The 24,003-nt window shown below is 49.5% G+C and overlaps 1 protein-coding gene across 2 annotated transcripts in view; it reads left to right on the plus strand.

Annotated features, from left to right (window-relative positions):
- The window catches only part of CAPRIN1 (cell cycle associated protein 1), a 44,748-nt gene extending 21,090 nt beyond the window's left edge, over positions 1-23,658 (plus strand). For both annotated transcript variants that reach the window (XM_069739102.1, XM_069739103.1), the window contains exons 6-18: positions 2,188-2,270; positions 3,008-3,145; positions 4,093-4,145; positions 5,354-5,437; positions 12,555-12,713; positions 12,843-12,951; positions 13,074-13,126; positions 13,505-13,615; positions 13,698-13,847; positions 13,952-14,099; positions 14,201-14,395; positions 20,884-20,987; positions 23,027-23,658. In XM_069739102.1, coding sequence (XP_069595203.1) covers positions 2,188-2,270; positions 3,008-3,145; positions 4,093-4,145; positions 5,354-5,437; positions 12,555-12,713; positions 12,843-12,951; positions 13,074-13,126; positions 13,505-13,615; positions 13,698-13,847; positions 13,952-14,099; positions 14,201-14,395; positions 20,884-20,987; positions 23,027-23,116 — 1,477 coding nt within the window. In that variant the 3' untranslated portion in view covers positions 23,117-23,658. The remainder of the gene's footprint in view (positions 1-2,187; positions 2,271-3,007; positions 3,146-4,092; positions 4,146-5,353; positions 5,438-12,554; positions 12,714-12,842; positions 12,952-13,073; positions 13,127-13,504; positions 13,616-13,697; positions 13,848-13,951; positions 14,100-14,200; positions 14,396-20,883; positions 20,988-23,026) is intronic.
- The last annotated feature ends 345 nt before the right edge of the window (positions 23,659-24,003 follow it).

Consider the following 24,003-nt stretch of genomic DNA (forward strand, 5'->3'; position numbering starts at 1 on the left):
TGTTCATGCTTCTCGGTGAAAGCAGAGCTGAACTTTGAGATCCTGAAAAAGAAAAAAAAAAGCTCCAAAGCCTGCATTTTTTTTTTTTTTTTTTTTTTTTTACGCCCCTTTTCTGCCAAGAGTGCAGGTTTGGCTGCTGAAAAAGCACCTAGTGTGAACATAGCCTTAGGGTATGTTCACACGTTCAGGATTTCCATCCTTTTTTTTTCCTGACTGTTTTTTAAAAAACTGCAGCTCTTGGCAGAAAACGCAGGTCCTTTTTTTGGTCCTTTTTTGGTCCGTTTTTGATGCGTTTTTTGATGCGTTTTTTTGATGCAGTTTTCTAGCCAGAGTCTGTGTGTTTTCTAGGAATTTTTTTAGGGTTAAAATGGCTGAAAATACCCTAACCCTACCCCTAACCCTACCCCTAACCCTACCCCTAACCCTACCCCTAACCCTACCCCTAACCCTACCCCTAACCCTACCCCTAACCCTACCCCTAACCCTACCCCTAACCCTACCCCTAACCCTACCCCTAACCCTACCCCTAACCCTACCCCTACCCCTATTCTAACCTTAGTGAAGAAAAAAAAAAAAAAATTCTTTATTTTTTTTATTGTCCCTACCTATGGGGGTGACAAAGGGGGGGGGGGTGTCATTTACTATTTTTTTATTTTGATCACTGAGATAGGTTATATCTCAGTGATTAAAATGCACTTTGGAACGAATCTGCCGGCCGGCAGATTCGGCGGGCGCACTGCGCATGCGCCCGCCATTTTGCAAGATGGCGGCGCCCAGGGAGAAGACGGCCGGACGGACACCGGGACGCCGGGTGAGTATAAGGGGGGGAGATTAGGGCACGGGGGGGGGCATCGGAGCACTGGGGGGGGGCATCGGAGCACGGGGGGGCGGGATCGGAACACGGGGGGGGGGGCAGCCACACTCCGCCCACGCACTTCCGCCCGCTCCCCGCACTTCCTGCTGCAGCGGTTCTGCACATCAAATCGCAGTAAAACCCGCAGATATATTTTTGATCTGCGGGTTTTACTGCGGTTTGGACCTCACAATGGAGGTCTATGGGTGCAGAACCGCTGCGGCTCCGGAAAAAGAATTGACATGCTCCTTCTTTTTTCCGGGAGCTATTCAGCGCGTCTTTTTTTTAACAATTTCCGGACCATGTGCACAGTGTGTCCTGTTTTCCATAGGGTACAGTGTACTGTACCCTGCATGGAAAACAGCTGCGGAACCGCAGCGGCAAAACCGCCGCGGTTCCGCGGTAAAAAACGCACTGTGTGAACATGGCCTTAGACTCCTATCCGCTTGGCTTTGAGGGTATTTTGAAAGCCGAGATGGTAGATGTCCGAGGTGAACATACAGCCAATTTTTCAGGTGGAAACATTTTTAGTAGTTTTGTAGCATCAGCATTACGGATGAGATTTGACCCTTTGCAATGAAAGAGCTGAAATCTGCGGGAATTCTGCATCATCCGATGTGGCAATGTCATGTGTGGACGCAGAAGAGACAGGGCTAAAAGGCAGCTGGTAAATTGGGGGTGATGGATTCACATAGAAGCTCCTGGTTGGGGCTGAGGATGGATAATGGTCCTGTCTAGGTCAGCAGCTTCGTACATTTGCATGGTGTATGTAGAGACTAGATGAATGCTGGATATAACATGTCCATCACCCTGTACTGCGGCTGCCGTTGCGTCAGGTGCAGAGTCTGTTGCAAACAGCAAGTTCAGAGAAGAGCGACCCGTATGGTGAGCGGACTGCAAGCTATGTCCTACGAGGAACGGTTAAAGGATCTGGGAATGTTTAGCTGAAAAAAAAGGCTGAGGAGACTTTATAGCCATCTACAAATATCTGAAGGGCTGTCAGTGTGTAGAGGGGTCATCATTCTCATTTGCACATGGAAACACGAGGAGCAATGGAATTGAAAGGAGAAGATACAGATTAGATATTAGGAAAAAAAAAATTGACAGTGATCAATGAGTGGAACAGGCGGCCACGTGAGGTGGTGAGTTCTCCTTCAATGGAAGGCTTCACACAGAGGCTGGACAGACATCTGTCTGAGAAGGTTTAGTGACTCCTGCATTAAGCAGGGGGTCGGACAGAGGACCCTGGAGGTTCCATCTAACTTTTAACACTTTAGGGTTCTATGATACCAAATGGGACAAATCTGAAACCTCTTCTTTTCCTTTTTCATTAGGTTGAATGATCAGTATGAACAGGCTTCCATTCACTTGTGGGACGTCCTAGAAGGGAAAGACAAGGCCGTGTGTGGAACCACATGTAAGGCTCCTCCAGAAATGTCCATGGGCTGAGCCGCTGCATGGTCTGTGCCGGAGAGCGCCGTATACAATGCTGCATTGCCTGTTGTGGCTCTTCCTTAGTCAGCAGTGACCCGGGCTGTACTGCGGCTTCTGCTCTCTCAGCAGGATTATTGCTGCTGATGCGTACAATGTGACCTCTTTCTAGCAATCAGACTAGAAGCTGCGATAAATTGGCAAGAATTAGGTCTTCACCTCTGAAGCTGATCTGTGAGAGGGGGTTCTCCGGTGGTCGCTCACTTCTGCGTCAGGAGACGAGCGGCAGTGATGACGATGCATGAATGGCAGGTAGTCCTTCGCCTAGGACGCACGACCGATGCTTGCCAGTCGCGCACGCACACGGCAGTCACCTGCTGACAGTCATCAGCGAGCGACATCGGAGAACACCACCTAACTTCTCGCATTCTTTCTGAAGGCGAGAGCTGACATGATTGCATTGAGGCTGTAATTTCTTGCTTTTATTAAAAGTGCAGTTTCCAGCCCAACTGTGGGTCTCGTGACACCAAACTTGTGGCATCATAAGCATCTGTAATGTGGATAAAGGATTACGGTTATAGTACGGTCATGTAGATAACTAAATGTATAATGAGCAGGATGACTTTGCGTCAGCGTTTCTTGGCCTCAGTTTGCTTATGGAAATGTGAGGGTTTTATTCCCTGTGCATTTACGACTGCTAAGATCTCGTCTTTTCTGCTCTAGATAAAACCCTGCATGAACTCCTGGATCGTGTCCTTCAGAGTGGATATTTTGATAGCCCCCAGAATCACCAGAATGGGCTCTGCGAGGAGGAGGAAGCCCTAGCAGTGCCGCCTGCAGAAGAACAAGCACCCGAGCTTGGTATTGTCATGACTCGCTTGTCGTTCCCAGTCCAGACGCTTTTACTGTAGAGCAGTGTTCCCTAACGTGCAGCTCTCCAGTTGTTGTAAAACTACTACTCCCATCATGCTGGAGAGTCGCCGGATAGGGAGCATTGCTGTAGGGTGCTTAATGGGTGCAGACCTCTTGAATAGATGCATATAAGTGGCTGACTTGTAGAGTATTTAAAGGGTTATTCCCCAACATGTGGACAGGTGATAGGCTTCTGATCTGTGGGTGTCCAAACTTTGGCATACATGCCATCTCTCGATTTATTCTCTATGGGACTGTAGCTGGGGATCTCCAGCAGCTCCATAGACAGTGAAAGAAACGGTGGATCACTCAGTGACTGCTGAATCCTGACAATGTGTAATGTGCTTACTGTCACGATTCCTTTGCATTCTCTTTTTTTTTTTTTTTTTTTAATCAAAGGAGGAACTAGTCAGTGTGCAAACAAAGTCCCCACCGCACGGTGAATAGGGACGGTACACGTCGCACACGCTAACACTTTCGCCGTCTTCATTCACGTAGCGTGATTGTAGGCTTTTCCTTGGATGATACGTTTTAAAAAGTGGTGATGTATCATTGGTGTGCCGTCACTTTATTAGGGTCGACGTCCGCTGGATTCCCCCCGAAAATGAAGCTGATGTAGCGCTGCATCCATCTCGCTGTATATTCCTACATGGCGGCCATGTAGTCAGTTCCAAGAGTCCCGTTGACCACTGAGTAACACCCATTGTTGGCAATCTGTCCCCACTTTGGAGGATGAGAATACCCCTGTAATATAACGGCACCGCCACATTGTTTTTCCTCAACAGTATCACAAAATTGCTGCAAAATATCCAAAAACTGAAAAGTTAAAACAGCTTTGTGTCTGGTCGTATTTTTCTCCTAATGTGTTTTTTTTTTTTTTTTTTCATTCCGCCTAGAACCCGAACCTGTGGAGGAATATGCTGAGCCCACTGAAGTCGAGTCCACCGAGGTAAGGGCTTTTTCACGGAAATTCTCGGACTGACTTGTGCTGATGCCGATAGCAAATAAAAAGCGCATCCAGAACGGTCAGCGCTGCAGGAAGAGGAGTCACAGCTGATTGGGGAGAAAAAAATGGCAGACTGGCTAAAACTACAGCTGTCAGATAATGGCAGCTCTTACATCCACCCTTCTTTACACACTAGTGATAGCATTTGTGCTGACATGAAAATGCTGCCCGGAATGATGGCTCCTACAGATCAGGTGGGGGAGGTGAACTATTGGGGTATGTGAACACGTTGTGGATTTAGCAGAATCCGCAGGTAAACTGACTTGCTTTACCTGCGGGTTGTCCGGATTTCGCCTGCTTTTTCACACCTGCAGAATCCTATAATGGGTCAAGTATAAAACGCTGCGGAATCTGCACAAAGAATTGACATGCTGCGGAAAATAATCCGCAACGTTTCCATGCGGAATTTTCCGCAGCATGTGCGCAACGAGTTTTGTTTTCCATAGGTTAACATGGTACTGTACAACGCATGTAAAACTGCTGCCAATCTGCAGCATCAAATACACTGCGGATCCGCAATGTGTGCACATAGCCTTATCGTGCCGGAGATATTGCCTTTTTTGCTTCATTAAATGAAACCACGTTAAGGGTTGGTCTGATCGCTGGTGATCCAACTGCTCAGACCACGAGAAACCGGGTCCCAGAGTCCCCCATTTAAATGGACGTGCCGGTTCAGTGACTTTAGATGATGGAGTACAGCTCAGATTTTTTTTTTTTTTTTTTTTTTTGCCTTTCTGCAGCATGAGGATGAGATTTTACAAAAATGCTGCTACTGTAAAATACTGTGGTTTTCCTGCGTGCAGTTCTGCGGTGGAACATTTGCAGCGTCCCCGTACAGGCATGATCATATACAGAAAATCTCATGACTCCTGTAAGGTTTTGCTTTGTTTTCATCTTGTGAATTAAACAGTGACGTAAAGTTACCAGTCACTTGTGTTCAGTGAAAGTTCTCCTATCCTTGGAACGGTGGGCGAGGGCTTGTCTGACGCTTTCTTGTTGCTATTTTCTGGGTGGTTTCAGACTTTCATGTTCCAGCCTTTTGTCATTTTTTTTTTTTTTTTTTTTTTTTTCCTTTTTTCTGAAGCCTCCTGTCCACAGACAATTTATGTAGTTTGCTTGTGGAGCCATCTTGCTTTTTTTTTATCCTACAGTTTGTGAACAGACAGTTCATGGCAGAAAGCCAGTTCAGCAGCGAGAAGGAACAAGTTGATGACTGGACAGTAGAAACTGTAGAAGTAAGTGCGGCTCATTCCCACCCTTCAAAAAGCGTAACCGTCAAAGCTTTCAAAAGTAGTTAGTACATTTTATTTCTATAGTTTTTCCCCTCTCCTTTATATATTTTTTTTTTTTATGCATTTCGCACACTATTAACCCCTACACCACCTCGCAATTTTTCCAGTTTTAGCATTTACGTTTGAATGACACCATTGAATTTACTACATTGCGTACTGGAAAGAAGGCAAAAAATATCGGTGTGGTCAAATTGCAAAAAAAAGTGCAATTCCACATTTGTGTCTTTTTTTATTTATTTATATTTACCATGTTCACTATATAGTAAAACTGACCTGCCATTGTGATTCTCCAGGTCATTACGAGTTCATAGATATCAAACATGTGTAGGTTCTTTATTTAAGTGGTGAAGAAAAATTCCAAAGTTTTGTAAGAGGGGAGGGGGGGGGAGGCGACATTTTCCAGGATCTGTAGCATTTAAATATATATATTTTTTTAATCTGGGACTTTGTGAGGCTTCTTTTTTGTGCACCAAGCTGACATATTTATTGATACCATCTTGGAGTAGATACAATGTTTTTCTCTATCGCCTCATTGGGGGACACAGGAAACCATGGGGTGTATGCTGCTGCCACTAGGAGGCTGACACTATGCAAATAAAAAAAGTTAGCTCCTCCTCTGCAGTGTACACCCTACCGACAGGAAGTAGGATATCCAGTTTAGCTTAGTGTCAGTAGGAGGTGGACACGGGTCTTTCATTAGACCCTTATCTACCTCAATGTGCGTCGTTTCTTTTCAGGTTTTCCGGAAGGGATACAGGGTGAACAGTCACACCTGTAGTCCCACAAAGCGGACTATGAGTACGGTGTGTACTGCCACCCCGTATCCTCATAGATCCCTCTCCAGGACCAAGAGCCTAGCACACAAGCGTGCTCAGAAGTCCGGTCCTGGCTCCGTCCCCCACCCACTCGCCTTCCAGAGCCTGTCAGTCGGAGGAGACGAGGACGTCCACCAGCTCCAAGGACGTCTAATATCTTCCATGTTTTTTAAGGTTAGTACGACTGCGTGGGATGTTAGGTGAGTATTGGTGCTCCGAGTCTTGGATTCCCTACCTCCCCTGTTACTTTGTGCGGTGCCTTACTGGCAGCCGCACTACTATTTCTGCGGCCGCACTACTATCCCTGCGGCCGCACCTTTTCTGTACTGGGGCTATTAGGGACAAGAAATCGGGGCCTATCTTTTTGCGCGGCGGCTCTGATGTCCCCACGGCCGCGATCACTCTGCCTTCTGCGGCGCGGCCCCCCTACTGGCAGCCGCGCTGAAATTCCACAGCGGTCGTACCTTTTAGGTGACCCGCGGTCCTTCCCAGCGGCCGCGGTAGTCTCCTGCGGCCGCCGGCTTTTAATATAGGTCCCGACTCTTCCCGGAGCCTACTTCCGGCACCGGCGCCTCTTTGCATGCGGCAGCTGCCGCGCCTGTCAGCGGGACGCCCGCACCTTTTCCTTTGCGCCCGCGCACACTTTTCAGCGGTCACCGGCTTCTAATTTAGGCCCCGGCTTCTCCCGGGGCCTACTTCCGGTGCCGCGCTCCGCCCTCTTCCTTTTTCATCGGGCGGGCTTTTCTCCCGCCCGACCATCTTCGGCAAGCTCCGCCCACCGGCGCCATCTTGGTGCTCCCCTACAGGCGGTTTAGTCTGTACCCATTCCTGTTCAGAGCGGCTAGCTCCGCCCACTACTCCCAGCCGCACCATTCGGCCTGGGATCGCCGCTATCTTGTTGGGAACCGTTCTCCTCCGGAACTGATGGCTATTCGCGCCCCCCCCCTCTTCCGATCTGTGTGCTTGCCACCAGCGTGCATCTGCAATGGCCGGGTTCCCCGCCTCCATCTTCATACTGGTGCCCTGGACCTGTGTCCTGATGCCTGTCGCAGTTACAACCTTGGAGCAGACTACAGGACACTACAACTGCTGTGAGTAGCGCTGCTTAGCAGTTTGGCCCTCCTCTCTGCATCTCTCCTGTTCCCCTAACCTTCTGGCATTCCTTAATAGGTATGCTTATCATGCCTAATCCTATAAGAAAGTGTTCTCGTCGTCCTTTCATGCAAGCCGGTCAACCGTGCAGCCACTGGCGTAATGCAGTCACTGGTGTGTTACGTATTAGTACTCTAAAGCCGTGCAGTCGATGGTGTATCACTACTCTAGACCCGTGCAGTCACTGGCGCAATACGTAGTAGTACTCTAGACCCGTGCAGTCACCGGCATAATGCGTAATAGTACTCTGGAGCCGCGCAATCACTGGCAAAGTAGCACTCTACAGCCGTACAGTCACTGGCGTAATAGTAAGAGCCGTGCAGTCACCGGTGTAATAAGTACCCTAGAGCCATGCAGTTACCAGCGGGGTATGGCAGTATGTCCCACGCTGCCGTCATCTGGGCCACTGTCCGCCCCTCACCCTCCACAGGGAGATGGACCATTATAAGACCTGCCATATGACGTTCACTTCGTAGAAGGTTTCAGTTGCATATTTCTCAGAGTTCTACGTTTTCACACTGCTGTTGTGATTTCTGCTATTGCAGACCTGTGCCCTGATTTTCAGCGGTGCTCGGCTATTTCTCTACACACAGCGATGCTAGAGCCCTGGCATATCAAATGTTTCCATATCTCCTTCTCTCAGGCACTCGCCCTCCATCTCCCTGCAGCCTCCTCCGGATGCAACCATTAAACTGCTCTAAGCAGAGAAGGGAGCTGCTCCTACTCACTTCACGACTGCAGTGTTCAGACCTGACTTCCAGCCGGTTAAGAGTCTGTATTTCCCAGCAACGTCTGCTGTGGCTCAGTGGATAAAGAATCTGACCACATATCGCAGGCGCAAAGGTTTGAACTCAGGTGCACAACAGAGAGTAGAGTTTAGTCTCCCTGTTGACAAGCCTACTGTCCTACCTTCAGGAGAATGAGCACGGCAGGACATACTTCAAGACAGACTCCGTGGTGCGGCTTACTACACGGAGGCTGTTATTCTGCCTAATGCCGTCAGCTATCACGACCTAGACCGCAACACAGAATCAACTCTCTCCTATACCCTTCTCCAGGGCTCTCTCCAGGCTGATTAGTCACAGGACACCGAGAGCCGATCGCAGCAGTACTCTATCTGCCATAGTTGCAGGATATCGGGTGCCGAATGCAGCAGTACTCTATCTGCCATAGTCGCAGGATACCGAGAGCTGATCGCAGCAGTACTATATCTGCCTTAGTCGCAGGATACCGAGAGCTGATCGCACCAGTACTATATCTGCCATAGTTGCAGGATACCGAGAGCTGATCGCACCAGTACTATATCTGCCATAGTTGCAGGATACCGAGAGCCGATTGCAGCAGTACTCTATCCGACACCCAGGTTTCACACGCACCACCTTCCAGGTACAGTACGTTATTTGAAACTGTCGTATCTTCAGCGGATCAGTCATGTCTTGGATTGACCACCGCAGGGGTACCGGCGTTCTGTACTATATTCAGGTAAGTCAGGTGCACTCCCCTATTCCTCCTGTCGATTGCAGCAGCACTGTCTGCTATCCAGGCTTTAGATATCATCTTCCAGACACATTAAGTCAATACCTGCCATCGTTCCAGTGGTTTAGACGTGCCCGAGATCGATTGCTGCACTGGTCCTGCTCTTTTGCTCCAGAGTCAGGTATGTCAGAAACGCCCTCTATCACTCTCTTAAGGTTCTTTTGCAGCATCTGCCTAGGCTACCCTTTAATCACCACTCAGAGAGAGGTGCCCGGTATTTATCACTTCTGGTTGGGTGCCGCAGCAGTTACAACCGCATTCAGGTGAGTCAGAGCCGCAACTTTTACCGTGTATTTCACGGTCAATAACGTCTGTGGTCTATTAACAGCTAAACAGAACATCTAGCACGTACCACAAGGCGGATCTCAGTGCCACAGGGTGGACCTCAGTGGCAGCATAAGTGGCCAGTCCACTTTCAGGTAGGTCGGACTCGCCGGTGTCAGGTACCAACTGGTTGCAGTTTTCCTTCAGCCACGCACTGGGCCTTAATTGCGGGTTGCTCCCCAGGAGCCTCTCCACTCTGTTTGGTTATTCGGTCCTACCACTAACTATCCAGTAGGTAAGTTTACAGTGCTGTCCTAGATTTATCTGCACGATCCAGTGCATTACTCCATCTTATATGATTTACAGTATTATACGTCTGGCTGTCTCTTACGAAGTCAGAGCCCATATAATACCTTGACTCATGATTGTTCACGGCACTATTCTAGGGGCCTTTGAACTACCTCTATACAGAGCTTCCTATTTATGCATCAGTTCTTACCTCTTCTTTCTTACAGACACTGGATTCAACCTCGAGCAGCGCCGGGATTTTATTTCCGACTGTGGCAGGAACAGGTTCTCCCACCTCGGATAGGAATTGGATCTTACTCTGTGCAAGCATCGTCCAGTGTACAGGGCTGCTCCACGCCTGGATCCAATGATGGGTTTTTGGGATAATACGTTCCTTCCTTCAGCAGGATTCGTATCCCTTTCATTGTTATCCTCGTTTGTGTGGTGTCTTATACTTAGGTAAGTAGATCCACACACTACAATCCTCTCCCATTCCAGAGGGTCCGGGACGGATAGGGTCACTCAGGTCGTCATAGGTACGGATCTTCCTTTTGGCAGTCAAGTTTTTTTCCGGGGCCTATGTACTCCTTCATAGGGCCAACTTCCCATGGAATTGACATACTCCAGTTTTTCATGGACTCTTCTCCCTTGACTGCTCATGTCCGATTGTGCTTATCAATGCCCATCTTGTCATGCTTTCTAGCAGGCTCCCAGTACCCTACTCTCAAGCTTTTTCTTGTCATTTCAATTTAATGGTCTTTTCTGGGTTTTCTCTTAAAATCCTTACTCCAGCCGTTCCAAAGAGGGAAGCTTCTCGGTTTTCCTATATTCACTCTCCCCTAAACTTACTACGAGCTGGACCCCTTCTCCGTCTCTGGACCCTCCGGTTTCCAGCTTTTCCAGTCCTCCTCTTCCACAGAGAGCATCCCTCAAGGATACCAACGACGAACTAATAGTCCACGGCAAAGTCGGCCATTGAAGTGTCCGCCGCTACATTGTGCCCTGCCTTTGTCTCCACCTAGACAGCAAGGTTTATAGACGCATGGGCTAAGCCGCTCCATCAGGGCCCCCTTCATGGAGTCCGATTGGAGAAAATCTCTGTCCTTGCGGACTAATTTAATCCTGCAGGAAGTGCATGGTATCCGTCCCCGCGGATGCCACTGCAGGTGCTACTTGGACATTCAGCAATATGGTGCCCTTCCGAAGGACCACTTGCTTATGGCGTGACAGGACTTATCCTCTAGGAAGTCCCTGACAGCTTGCCTTCCGAGGGTTTCCGTCAGTTTGTCTCCAACGTGAACCAATTATTAAGGAGGTCCTCGGAGGGACAGAGTTCTCCTGGGACCGCGTGTGCTTGCCTTTGTTTTATGAAAGCCTTCATCCAGGTCCTCCCTTTCTTCAGACATCGGACACTCCTGCATTTTTGCGAGGGGTGGGTCCATTTTAATTTTATACCTTCCTTTCAGGCTCTCAACCACTTCCAGAGTCTGTGGCAGCAGTTTTGTACATTCTGTGGATCACAGGTTCAGTGCTCTGCTCTTACCTTGCCGAGGTTCTCCATGGTTCTGTTCATCATTCTTGATTCCCTTCCCTTTGTCCTGCTCGGACTCGTCCTTTGTAGCGTTCTCTCATCACGCTACCGGGTCTATCCAGCTAAGGCCCCCTTTTCAGTATAAGGGCTCGGCGTAGAGAGGCCCTCCGGCTTCCTAATCAACGTATGCCCGCAAAATCCGGTCAGCAATGTTTAGATTTGCCAGGTCAGAGCAGTGCTCCTCCTTCCAGGTTTAAGGCGCACTCTACCCGGGCAGTGGGCGTCTCCCGGCGGTGCACATATAAGGCCTCTGCCTTGCACCTCTACAGACCGACGATCGGTCCTCCACATGTTCGCGAAACTTCGATGCCTAGCTTAAGCGTATGCCGGCTTAGGTAGGAAGACCTTGCAGGCGACGGTGGTGAGTTCCTCTGACCTAGATTGGAGTTGACTGCTGTTCCCGCCCCAGGGACTGCTTTGGGACGTCCCATGGTTTCCTGTGTCCCCCAATGAGGCGATAGAGAAAACAGGATTTTTGGTTGCTTACCGTAAAATCTTTTTCTCTGAGCCTTCATTGGGGGACACAGCACCCTCCCAAGTTGAACAGCTCTGTTTATTGTTATACTGTTAACGTTTGAGTTCTTTGAACACTCTTTGAGCGTTTGAAACTGTTAATCTGTGGAGCGCTGCGGAGTTTGTTGGCGCTATATAAATAAAGATTATTATTATTATATTCTTTCTCGTTGCTTTCTCACTAACTGAATATCCTACTTCCTGCGGTGGGGTGTACACTGCAGAGGAGGAGCTAACTTTTTTTTATTTGCATAGTGTCAGCCTCCTAGTGGCAGCAGCATACACCCATGGTTTCCTGTGTCCCCCAATGAAGGCTCAGAGAAAAAGATTTTACGGTAAGCAACCAAAAATCCTGTTTTTATCGCATTTTATTGCAATGTTGCTGCAACCCAAAAAATGGAATTCTGGCGCTTTTTTTTTTTTTTTTTTTTTGTCATTATGCCATTTGTCACTTTCAATGGGACAATAGGGAACTGATTTGAACTTATGGTTGTTGTTTTTTTTTTTTTTTTTTTTTTAAACAATTTTTTTTTTCACTGGCTTCAATAGTTCCCTGAAGAGATTTGAAGCTGCGACATAAATGCTGATGTCCACGGTCAGCATTCACAGGAGACTCACAATGACGGGCACGGGGCTCTTCTGCAGACGCCCGGCTGTCATGACTCATTGGCACCACGCGATCAAGTGATGGGTGCAGATCAGCAGTCATGTGCTCGGAAAGATGCAGGCTCAACGCCAGAGCAGCATCAAAGGCTTTGGGACAACCTATGACGTACCTATGTCATGGGCCGCAAAGGGATTTAAAATACAATTTGCTGTATTTTCACAAATGCACTGGCACCTTATAAGCCCCTGTATTCCTGAGGTTTTTTTTTATTTTTTATTTAATTTATTTTTAAAGGTTGTGAACTCACTCCAGCAACAGCAGGCTGCATCCCCTCCGAATCCCGAGACCCTTCCACTAAATGCTATCCCTCAAGTTCAGCCTGATCCCATTGTCCGAAGGCAAAGGGTTCAGGACCTGATGGCCCAAATGCAAGGTCCATACAATTTCATGCAGGTTAGTAAAAAGACCCCCTCTCCCTCCACCTTCACACACACACACACACACACACACACACACACACACACACACACACACACACACACACCGCCTATATTGGACCCTTGCATCCTCCTGTCTTCATAGGACTCTATGTTGGACTTTGACAACCAACCGATTGACCCGGCCATTGTGTCTGCACAACCCATGAATCCAGCTCAGAGCCTGGATCTGCCACAGATGGTTTGTCAGCCAGGTATTACAGGCCAATACTTTTTACATTTATCTAAGAACATTCAATTTGTCCGGGGACATAAGAAATGTACTAGGGCGGACTGGCGTGTAACTAAACTTTTTTTTCTTTCTTTCTTATTCTAGTTCACCCTGAGACCAGACTATCCCAGCCCAGCCAAGTCCCAGATAGCACACAGGTGAGAGACGCTTAATGTTAAAATGCACCTTCTATATAAAATATTATGGTACAGGGCATTAATACGTAGCGCTGCAGATTCTCCTCCTAAATAGCAGCGCAGACCGGAATCAGTCCGTCCTTTTCTATGCACAAGGAGAATCATCCTGGCTGACTCCTGTAGTGCAACCGAGAGGTCCGTGCTGCCATTTAAAAGAATCTGCAGGGCGCCCTCCTGAAAAATGCCCACAAACCAGTGTAATGGACACGAGCACGGCCCACACTGGTCCCTCATCCCTCCCCGGGGGGACGACAGTATTTATATACTTCATTTTGTTGGCAAAGGAATTCTTTAAAACCGTATATTAATTTGAACATCCTCTTTGCTTCTTTTTGGGAGGTCCCAATGGTATCTTCCACTAGTGAAGGCTACGCCGCTTCTGCACAGATGTACCAAACGTCTCATCCCACAGAACAGAGGTCCCCAAAAGATGCAATGGAGCAAATTCAGGTAGCATCCACCCATTGTTGATCATCCAAACGCCTCCCACCCTTCCAGGATCATTCTCTGTATCGGCATGTCTTGCTTGCAGGCATCGCTATCCTTAAGTGCAGATCCAACACAGACTTCCTCGTCGCTTCCTGCTGCTTCCCAACCTCAGGTGTTTCAGACCGGGTCCAACAAGCCGCTGCACAGCAGTGGTATCAATGTGAATGCTGCTCCATTCCAGTCCATGCAGACTGTAAGTCATTATGATGGGAGGGGATGGATGGCTTTGATTGTTCCTTATGCTTCTTCATCCAAAAGTCTACAATGTGTTTTTTTTTTTTTTTTCTAATCTTTTAGGTATTTAATATGAATGCTCCTGTCCCTCCTGTGAATGAGGCAGAAACGCTGAAACAGAACCAGTACCAGGCTGGTTACAATCCATCTTTCCCTGGCCAGCCGCATCAAGTGGAACAACCTGATCTTCAACAAGAGCAGCTACAAACAGGTAACGTCTCAGGTGACTGAAGATGTAAAGCCGTACGCACACAGATTTGCAGGTTATAAGGCAGACAGTGATGCTCATTGCTTTTCCTCCGCTTGTTGTAGTGGTAAACCCTTACCATGCCGCATCGGACCAGTCTCACCAAGCCTCTGCTGGGCATCAGCAGGCACAACAGCAAAACGCCGGATTTCCTCGCAACAGCCAACCCTTCTACAACAACCGAGGGATGCCCCGGGGCGGACAGCGTGGCAGCAGGGGCTTGATGAATGGCTACAGAGGGCCATCTAATGGTTTCAGAGGCATGTATAGAAATAACCTCCATCATTTCAGATGTGCATTGATCCTCAGATGATGCTATGGTGCATTCGATATTAAGAAATGTCAGACCAAGACAAATGCAGCTGCTTATGTAAGCTGGACTAAAATGCTGTGGGTTTTATCTGTGTTTTCTCTATCGCCTTTCATTGGGGGACACAGGAACCATGGGTGTATGCTGCTGCCACTAGGAGGCTGACACTATGCAAATAAAAAAGTTAGCTCCTCCTTTGCAGTGTACACCCTACCGACAGGAAGTAGGATATTCAGTTTAGCTTAGTGTCAGTAGGAGGTGGACACGGGTCTTTCATTAGACCCTTATCTACCTCAATGTGCGTCGTTTCCTTTCAGGTTTTTCCGGAGGGATACAGGGTGAACAGTCACACCTGTAGTCCCACTATGCGGACGGCGTGTACTGCCACCCCGTATCCTCATAGATCCCTCACCAGGACCAAGATCCTAGCACACAAGCGTGCTTAGAAGTCCGGTCCTGGCTCCGTCCCCCACCCACTCGCCCACCAGAGCCTGTCGGTCGGAGGAGACGAGGACGTCCATCAGCTCCGTGGACGTCTCATTCCTTCCAGGTTAGTACCGGCGGGGGATGTTTAGGTGAGTATTTTCCCTCCCCACCCTGTGGCTTCCCTGGATCCTAAAAAGGGGGTTCCTATTTAAGGGGTTTTCTGATGCGAATCGCATCTCTTTTCAGCCGCGCCACTTCCGTGGATGCGGCCTCCCTGTCCTGGCGCGGCTGCCTTTACGGAACACCGCGCCGCTTCTTGTCCGGGCACGCTATCTGCGTGGCCGTGCTCAGGGGGGGACATTTCCGCCTCGGGTCCTGCAGGCTTCCCAGCCCCAGCTTCAGCGCGGCCCTCAGTGGCTCCCCTGCTCCGGCCGCTGTATGTGGCCGTTCATTTCCTTTCAGCGCGGCGGCTTACCAGCCGCCGCATCGCTTTGGCCCTCTGCGGCTTCCCTGCTCCGGCCGCTGTATGCGGCCGTTCATTTCTTTTCAGCGCGGCCACCGCATCGCTAATTGGGCCCCCTGCAGCCGCGTCCCTCTGGCCGCTTACAGCGCCGCGCATCCTCCCTCAGCGTGGCGGCTTGCCAGACCGCCTCACCGCTTTGGACCGGCGGCTGCGCTACTCCCGCCGCTGTAGGCGGCCGCTCACCTATCGCCTTCTGCGGCGCACTGTTCACCGCTGCGGCCCTTCCATGCCGGTCACGATCGCTAATTTAGGCCCCGCCTTCTGCCTGGGCCTACTTCCGGTGCCGGACTCCGCCCCCTTTCTTCTCTCATCAGGCGGGCTTTTCTCCCGCCTGACATTTTCACTGCGGCCCGCCTTTTCTCCGCCCACTGGCGCCATCTTGGGACTCCTTTACATGCACTTCTCCTTCATGACAGACATCCGTCGCCACATCTCAGGAGCCCATACCGCGGTCACATCCGCAGATCGGTCCAATTTGCGGCAGGAGCCCATATCACCCTCCTGCCTAAAAGACGACTTCTTACCGGAGGCCCATCCTATCAAGCCGAACAGCGTCCTCCGGATCCTGTTTTTCGTCTACCGTGAGTAGCTCTGCTCTGCAGACTGACACTCCCCTCTGCCCCCCCCCCTGCCCTCTATCCACTCGGGCAAAAAAGGGGGCCATTCTCGTCTTCCTACTCCTGCAGCAACCCGATTGTGCCCACCGCCCAGGATCCCCCGGCCGATCCGCCCGAGAATGATTCCCCAATCCCAGGCTGGGCCTCCTCTCCGTCTCAATCGGTGGCCAATCTAACACGGGTGTCTCAACCCTGGTGTCCATGCTGGATCGGTTACCCCTGCAGACCCCCGCAGTAGCGACCGGGTCGCTGGAAGCTCCGTCCGGGCCCTCCAAGGCTAGCTGCAAAAGGTCCAGACAGGAATGCCAGTCTGAGTCCTCTTCTCGCTCCATCTCGACACTCGGTCCTCCTCTGCAGTCGGCGTCCTCCCGATCCTCTTCCCCTGAGTCAGGCGAGGCTTTCTCTGATACGCCTTCGGAGGATAATTTGGGGCCGGATTCGAACCAAATCGCTAACATGAGGGATATGGTTCAAAGCCTCATTGGAGCAACCAATCAGACCTGTGGCATCAAAGATTCCTCTACGAAACCCGCAGATCAGGCGGTTTCGTTTAGACGGTCTAAGCTACCTCCCAAGATATTTGCTCCTCATCCTGAATTCAAGGAGCTTCTGTCCAGAGAGAGAGCGAATTCGACCAGACATTCTCAAAGAGACAAGCGTCTTGGAGTCTCATATCTCTTTCCTCCGGATCTCATTGCCAACCGGATTGAGAGGCGTTAGAGAACGACCTCTCCCCCTGTGGATCCGTCGGCTGCTAAACTTGCCACCAACACAGTCCTTACGCTGTCCGGTGGGCGGCTCTGAAAGATTCCATCGATAAATCATGGAATCCTTCGTGAAGTCGGCTTTCAAAACTGCCGCATCATCCCAATGCCCGGCTTTGGCTTCCACTTGGGTTTCGAAGTCTGTATCCGAGGGGCTAAACAACTCCGTTGGGGCATTCAAGCTGGAGCTCCATCAGGTCGGCTGGCGGAACTTGCCTCCCAGATTTCTCACGCCGGGGAATAACTTGTTCCCTGGACGTCGCGTCTTCTGCCGCACAGGCGCCCAGTAATGTTGTTGCCAGCTGTCGCACTGTTTGGCTCAAGAGTCATCAAAGAAGTCCCTTACGAGCCTGCCTTTTCAGGGTTCACGTCCTTTCGGTTCCAAGCTGGACCAAATTTATTAAGGACGCCACTGGCGGCACCAGTCCCCTTCTCCAGACCTCGCCTACTTCCCCTTAGGCGGCTACTTCGGTCTTTTTGACCTTTTTCGTAGTTTTGCGGCATCAGATTCCTCTTCGCTCAGCAGAGGCGACTGGCACGTTAAGAGAAGAAGGTATTCTTCGACTCACTCTTTCCTGGCGTGCCTGCTACTCCTAAGGTGGATTCTCCAGGTCCAGGACTGGAAGTTCCACCTAGGCATGACCCACGACTAGACCCCAGCCCGTTTCTCAGACTGGGCAACCGTCTCCTGTTCCTCAGGGACGTCTGGGTCTCCTCAGTAGAGGGCGCATGGGCCAGGGCACTTGTATCCTCTAGATACAAAATCTTCATTTCACGGTCCTGGGATCGTTTTCTTCAAATCCCAACCTCCAAGAGACCCCGCTCTAGTCCCGGGTTTCTTTACAGCCATTGTTTCCCTCCTTAAATCTGGGGTAAACGTTCCCGTCCCAGAACAGGAACGGTTCATCGGTTCACAGGCTTCTCTTCGAATCTTTCTGTACTGACAGAGGACAGCAAGGTTCGTCCCAGTCCGGATCTCCATTTGCTGAACAGGAAGTTTCGTCGGAGACACTTCAGGATGATATTCCCTCGTTCAGTAATCACTTTCATGGAGGCTCAGGAATTTCGGTTTCAGGCTCCCGAAAGTCTATCCATCTTTCCCGACATTCTAACCGTTGTGGGTGGCTCGTCAACAGGAAGAAGTTCCGTCTTGTTCAGCGCCTCGTATCTCCGGGCATGTTCTTCGACACTTGTCGGACCAGAGTCTTCCTTCCCGAGGACAGGATATCCCTCCTTTGTCAGGAAGTTCGCTTGCTCCAGGGTTCTCGGCTCCCCTCCTTTCCGATGGGCCTTAAAGGCCCTAAGGAGGTTTGGTTGCAACATCGGAAGCAATTTTCCCTTCGCCCGTTTCTTTCAAGACTTCTTAAGCAGGCTATTTTATCGCAGGGGACAGGTCTGTCTTCTCCCTGCATCGTCTGATCCGGCTTTCTCCCAGGTCAAATGGTTCCTCGACTGGTGGCCGAGGTCACTTCTCTTATCCCAGTGTAGATCCTTCACAGCATATCCTTCCTTCCAGTTCCCTGGCAGGTGGTGACGACGGACGCCAGTCCGCTCGCAGAGGCGCAGGGCTTTGTCTCCTGTTCTTTCAAGGTTGTTGGTCGGTGCAGGAGCCACCTTTGCCGATCAATTTCCTCGAGTTCCGGATCATCTTTCTGTCTTTCCTTCACTGGGTAAGGATTCTCAGCAGCCTGACAATTCGAATCCAGACAGACAATGACACAGCAGTGGCATATGTCTACCACCATGGGTGGACTCGGCGTTCGCTGGCCTCGGCCGAGATTCCAGGATCCTCCTTTGGACAGAGGCAACGGTCCTGGTGAGCTCCGCAGTGCATGTCCCCGGCGTGGACATTTAGGCCGCCGACTTCCTCGGCCGCGAGGGCCTCGCGGCAGGGGAATGGTACTTCAGGAGGTTTCCTATCGGATTGCTCTTCGATGGGGGACTCCAGAGGTGGACCTCATGGTGTCCCCATTGAACAGGAGGTCCCTCGGGTCGGCCCAGGGTCCCGTGATCCTCTCACAGTGGTGTTGTCACTCTGGCCATTCCTCGGTCGCAGTTCGGGCTCCCCTATCGGTTCCCACGCCTTCCCTTGCTTTCCAAGCTGTCGAAAAAGATCAAGGCTGGAGGGCTGCCGGTCATTCTGATCGTCCCGGATTGGCCCAGGAGGTCTTAGCTTGCAGACATCGCCAATCTTCTCGCGGACACGCCTGGTGTCTTCCAGGCGGACCCGATCTGTTGTCTCAGGGTCCGATCTGCCACCCGAATTATCGGTCGCTCAGTTTAACGGCGTGGCTGTGGACTCCACAGTTCTAAGAGCGTCCGGCCTTTCGGCCCAGAGAGTCACTCTATAATCCAGGCTGGGAAGCCTTCGTCTTCTTCCAGGATCTACTATCGTACCTGGAAGGCTTACTTTCGTTGATGCGAGTCCAACCGCTTTTCACCTATGTCCTTTTTCCCTGCCTTCCATTTGGTTTTCCTTCAGGCAGGGCTGGATTCGGGCTTCGCTCTTAGTTCCCTAAAGGACCAGGTTCCTGCGCTCTTCTTCCCTTTCAGAAGACGTTATCTTCTCAGCCACAGGTTAAGACCTCCCTTCAAGGAGTAGCCCACGCTGTCCCTCCTTATAGGGCCTCTGTGGATTCATGGGATTTAAAGGTTGGGTTGGTTGTGCTTAGGGGTTCCCCCCTTTGAGCCTCTCAGGGAGTTTTCCCTGTCAGTTCTCCCTGTCAGTTCTATCTCGAAAGGTGGCTTTTCTCAGGTCCATCTTTTTGATCCGCTGCGTTTTTGAGTTGGTGGCCATTTCTTGCCGACCTCCTTTCTTGATTTTAAACCAGGACAAGGTGGTCCCAGGCCTCTGCCTTCCTTCCTTCCTTTCTCGAGGTGGTTTTCATCTTTCCACCTCAACGAGGACATCGTTATACCTTTCCTTTTGTCCAGCTCCGATTCATCCTCTGGAGTGATCGTTGAACAGGCTGGGCCTCGTCAGGGCAGTGAGGATCTCCCTGGCTAGCACAGTCGCTTTCCGAAAGATGGATTCTCTTTTCGCCATCCCTGATGGCGTGCGTAGAGGCCTGCCGACTTCCAAGGCGACTATTGCTCGCTCTATCAGAACGGCAATTTTGGAAGCTTTACCGGGTCAAGAACAAGAGTGCCCCCTCCTGAGATAAAGGCTCACTCTACCCGGGCAGTCGGCGCTTCCAGTGCGATACGTCACAGGGTTATCGCTGACGGCTTTGCAAGCAAAACCTGGTCTTCCATCCACATGTTTCGCCGAACTACGGCAGACTCCAGCCTGGGCAGAAGGATCCTGCAGGCGGCAGTGGTGAGTCCTCGGACCTGATGGAAGTCTGTTTTTCCCACCCCAGGGACTGCTTTGGGACGTCCCATGGTTCCTGTGTCCCCCAATGAAAGGCGATAGAGAAAACAGGATTTTTGGTTGCTTACCGTAAAATCTGTTTCTCGGAGCCTTCATTGGGGGACACAGCACCCTCCCAAGTTGAACAGCTCTGTTTACTGTATACGTTTGAGTTCTTTGAACACTCTTTGAGTGTTTGAAACTGTTAATCTATGGAGCGCCGTAGAATTTGTTGGCGCTATGTAAATAAAGTTTATTATTCCTCTTTTACACGTTGCTTCTCCTACTGCTTTCTCACTAACTGAATATCCTACTTCCAGTCGGTGGGGTGTACACTGCAGAGGAGGAGCTAACTTTTTTATTTGCATAGTGTCAGCCTCCTAGTGGCAGCAGCATACACCCATGGTTCCTGTGTCCCCCAATGAAGGCTCCGAGAAACAGATTTTCCGGTAAGCATCCAAAAATCCTGTTTTTTTGCATGTAAAATCTGCAGCAGAACACACCACAGGCAAAGTGGATGAGACGTTGCAGATTTCGTTCACATGTGCAGAAATTTTCTGCTTTTATTGCAAAACTTGCAGCATTGTGCGGATTTTCACCACAACTTTTATCTATCGCAGCAGGGTGATGGCTGCGGTGAATCCATGTGTGGGGTTTGCTTTCTTTACTCTCTGGAACCTCAGGGCTGGATTCACACACAGTTATGTTCGCGTCTTTGTAGATTTGTATTTAATCTTGCGGCTTTCACACCAACAGGAGGTTATGATGGCTACCGCCCTGCCTTCTCCAACACTCCAAACAGCGGTTATTCACAGCCACAGTTCACTTCTCCCCGGGATTATACCAACAACTATCAACGGGTAAGTGCTGACTCCTAAGTATATATGTCTGGTGAGGAGACCTGCGACCAACACGGTCCGTACTGCGACCCATGGATGTATGACTCCAGCCTGCATGTTTATCTTGTACTTTACATTTTTCATTTATACGTCATTCTCACATTTTAACAGCACATTCATATGTAGCAGATGTGGTGCAGCTTATTTGCAGCAGAACTTTCCAAAGGGTTAATTCGATATAAAGAATCGACATCTTGTAAATGTTAAAAATCCACATATGTTGATTTCGGTGCAGAAATATTCTCCATAGCTGATGCTATTACCCTGCTAGTTTTTCCACGCAGATTTCAATACACCTTTTAAAATGCAACGTTTCAAGGCTGGTATCACACAAGCGTCAGAACGTCTACTTTACCTAGTAGGAACAGGGTGATGGATAAGTCACATGGACCCAAATGACTCCTCAAGATCACTATTGACTACTAGATGGTGGCCCGATTCTAACGCCTCGGGTATTCTAGAATATGCATGGCCACGTAGTATATTGGCCCAGCCACGTATTATATTGGCCAGTCACGTATGTCACAGGCTACAAAATAAAAAATAAACATATACTCACCTTCGGATCCGAGGGCCCCTTGTAGTTCTAACATACCATCCGATCCGAGGGCCCCTTGTAGTGTGTGGCTGCCGCCATCTTTCGTTCCCAGGATGCATTGCAAAATTACCCAGATGACTTGGCGGTCTCGAGGCCGCTAAGTCTTCTGGGTAATTTTGCAATGCATCCTGGGAACGAAAGATGGCGGCTGGCTTGGCGGACAACAGAGGGTGAGTATAGCAGGTTTTCTGTTTCTTTATTTTTAACATTACATTTTTTACTATTGATGCCGCATAGGCAGCATCAATAGTAAAAAGTTGGGGACACACAGGGTTAATAGCGGCGGTAACTGAGTGCGTTACCCGCGGCATAACGCGGTCCGTTATCGCCGGCATTAACCCTGTGTTAGCGGTGACTGGAGGGGAATATGCGGGCGCCGGGCAGTGACTGCGGGGGGTAAGGAGCGGCCATTTTCTTCTGGACTGTGCCCGTCGCTGATTGGTCGTGGCTGTTTTGCGGCGACCAATCAGCGACTTGGGTTTCCATGATAGACAGAGGCTGCGACCAAGGAATATCCATGACAGACAGAAAGAAAGACGGAAGTGACCCGTAGACAATTATATAGTAGATAATGGGATTTGTAGGGTCTCCGTTAGGTGTCCGGCTATTATGTGAAAGTAAATTGCAGAATTTCACTGTTTTTTTTTAAATTTTTTTGTAAAATTAAAAAGAATCCCTTCTAGAGACTGTGCGATTCAATCCGCATAACTCCATCCGTTGGTTACGCCAGTAATCTGTGGCCGCTAGATGGGAGCCCTGAGAACCCCTTTCTTCTTGTGCCTGCAACCGTCTTTTTGATTAGACAGTATGGCGCAACGTCGTGCTAGGTTGGAAGAAGAGCTGCAGATGCCGTCAGGAAGGAGGTGGTTTTTGAGGCGGCAATAACAGGATTTTTGGTTGCTTACCGTAAAATCTGTTTCTCGGAGCCTCCATGGGGGACACACGATAGAGAAAGATTACTGGCAAGGCCAGCGAGTTGAGTCGTAAACAAATGGGGTCAACGGTGCTATTTTACCACCGCTCACAGGTGATCTCTAAGCTTTAGGTAAGAGTCAGATGGCCGTATAACTTGGGCAAGGATCGCAACGCAGAGCTCGGACTGGCTGGCGGCTCTCCTGACCTCAGCGTGACACATGTTTCTATGCACCTGTCATTCTCTGGTCGGGAGAGCCGCCAGCCAGTCCGAGCACTGCGTTGCGATCCTGATCCGGGTTATACGGCCATCTGACTCTTCCGTTATCCTAGTATTCGGGTCAGGCTGGAACGTAGTAGAATGCCAGAAGCAAACTTTGCATAGTGAAAAGGTTTCTGTAGAAAATGAAGTGAAAGATGCGTCTTCAGAACCTGTCACCTGTATTATTCCCCGATAACACTGACCCGCTGTAATCTTCTCCTTTTTTAGGATGGCTACCAACAAAACTTTAAACGTGGCACTGGACAAGGAGGTCCTCGGGGCGCCCCTCGAGGTAATTCTCAAGCGATGCACTCCTAATACAGCTTCCAGGCGTCACGGTTTCAAGCCTGAGGAGCAGAAGGAAAACTTTTATCCCCATACAATAACATGCCTAGATAACGTCGGCCACCAAAAGTCTCCCACCGCATCTAGTGTGAGGTGTAGTAACTCTAAAGCCCCCTCGGGTGCTGAGCGAGACGTTCCGCTTTTTTTGTATAGGATCCATTGAAATCCACTGAGCATCAATTTAGCTCTCGGTTAAACACAAACAAACTTTGCCTTTTGCTAGAGTGACTTGGCTTTTTTTTTTTTTGTTTGTTTTAACAATCTCTCCTGAAAACTTGAAGTTTTAACTTAATTTTTTTTCTTCAAACTTTTAACTATTTTTTTTTTTTCCCAATTAAGATTGGGCTGTGTACATTCGTTTTTTTTTTTTTTCTTCATTTTATCTTTTGCAAGCAAAAACTAAATAAAAATTTGTTTTTACCCCCCTGCAATTACAGTTCTTTCCCCCCCAAAAAATTTCAAACTTGTGAATTGTTGCTTGAGTTTCAAATAAAGTTGTGTTAACGTCAACTGCAGAGTCCTTTGTGGTCTGGTTTATTGAGCTCTGCTGTACTGCATCACATCGACCTCGCGTCGTCTGCCTGCAGAAATCACCTCGGCAGATCCTTTCAGGGGGCCGGCCTGGGGGGTGCACTACAAGTGCTAAAGAATATGGATTACTTTGGAAACGTGTTTTTTTTTTTTTTTTTTTTTTTTTTTTGTTTACCTCTTGGTATCACTGATAATTTCTTTTTTTTTTTTTCTTCTTTTGTCCCCCCCCCCCCCCCCCCCCTTCTCAGAGCCATAACTTCACATATACATATGAGGGTGTCACGAACCCCTACTCCGTGGCGTCACTAATTCGTCATCTGCCTGCTCAC

Source organism: Ranitomeya imitator, chromosome 9, assembly GCF_032444005.1.
Source record: "Ranitomeya imitator isolate aRanImi1 chromosome 9, aRanImi1.pri, whole genome shotgun sequence".
Taxonomy (NCBI): domain Eukaryota; kingdom Metazoa; phylum Chordata; class Amphibia; order Anura; family Dendrobatidae; genus Ranitomeya; species Ranitomeya imitator.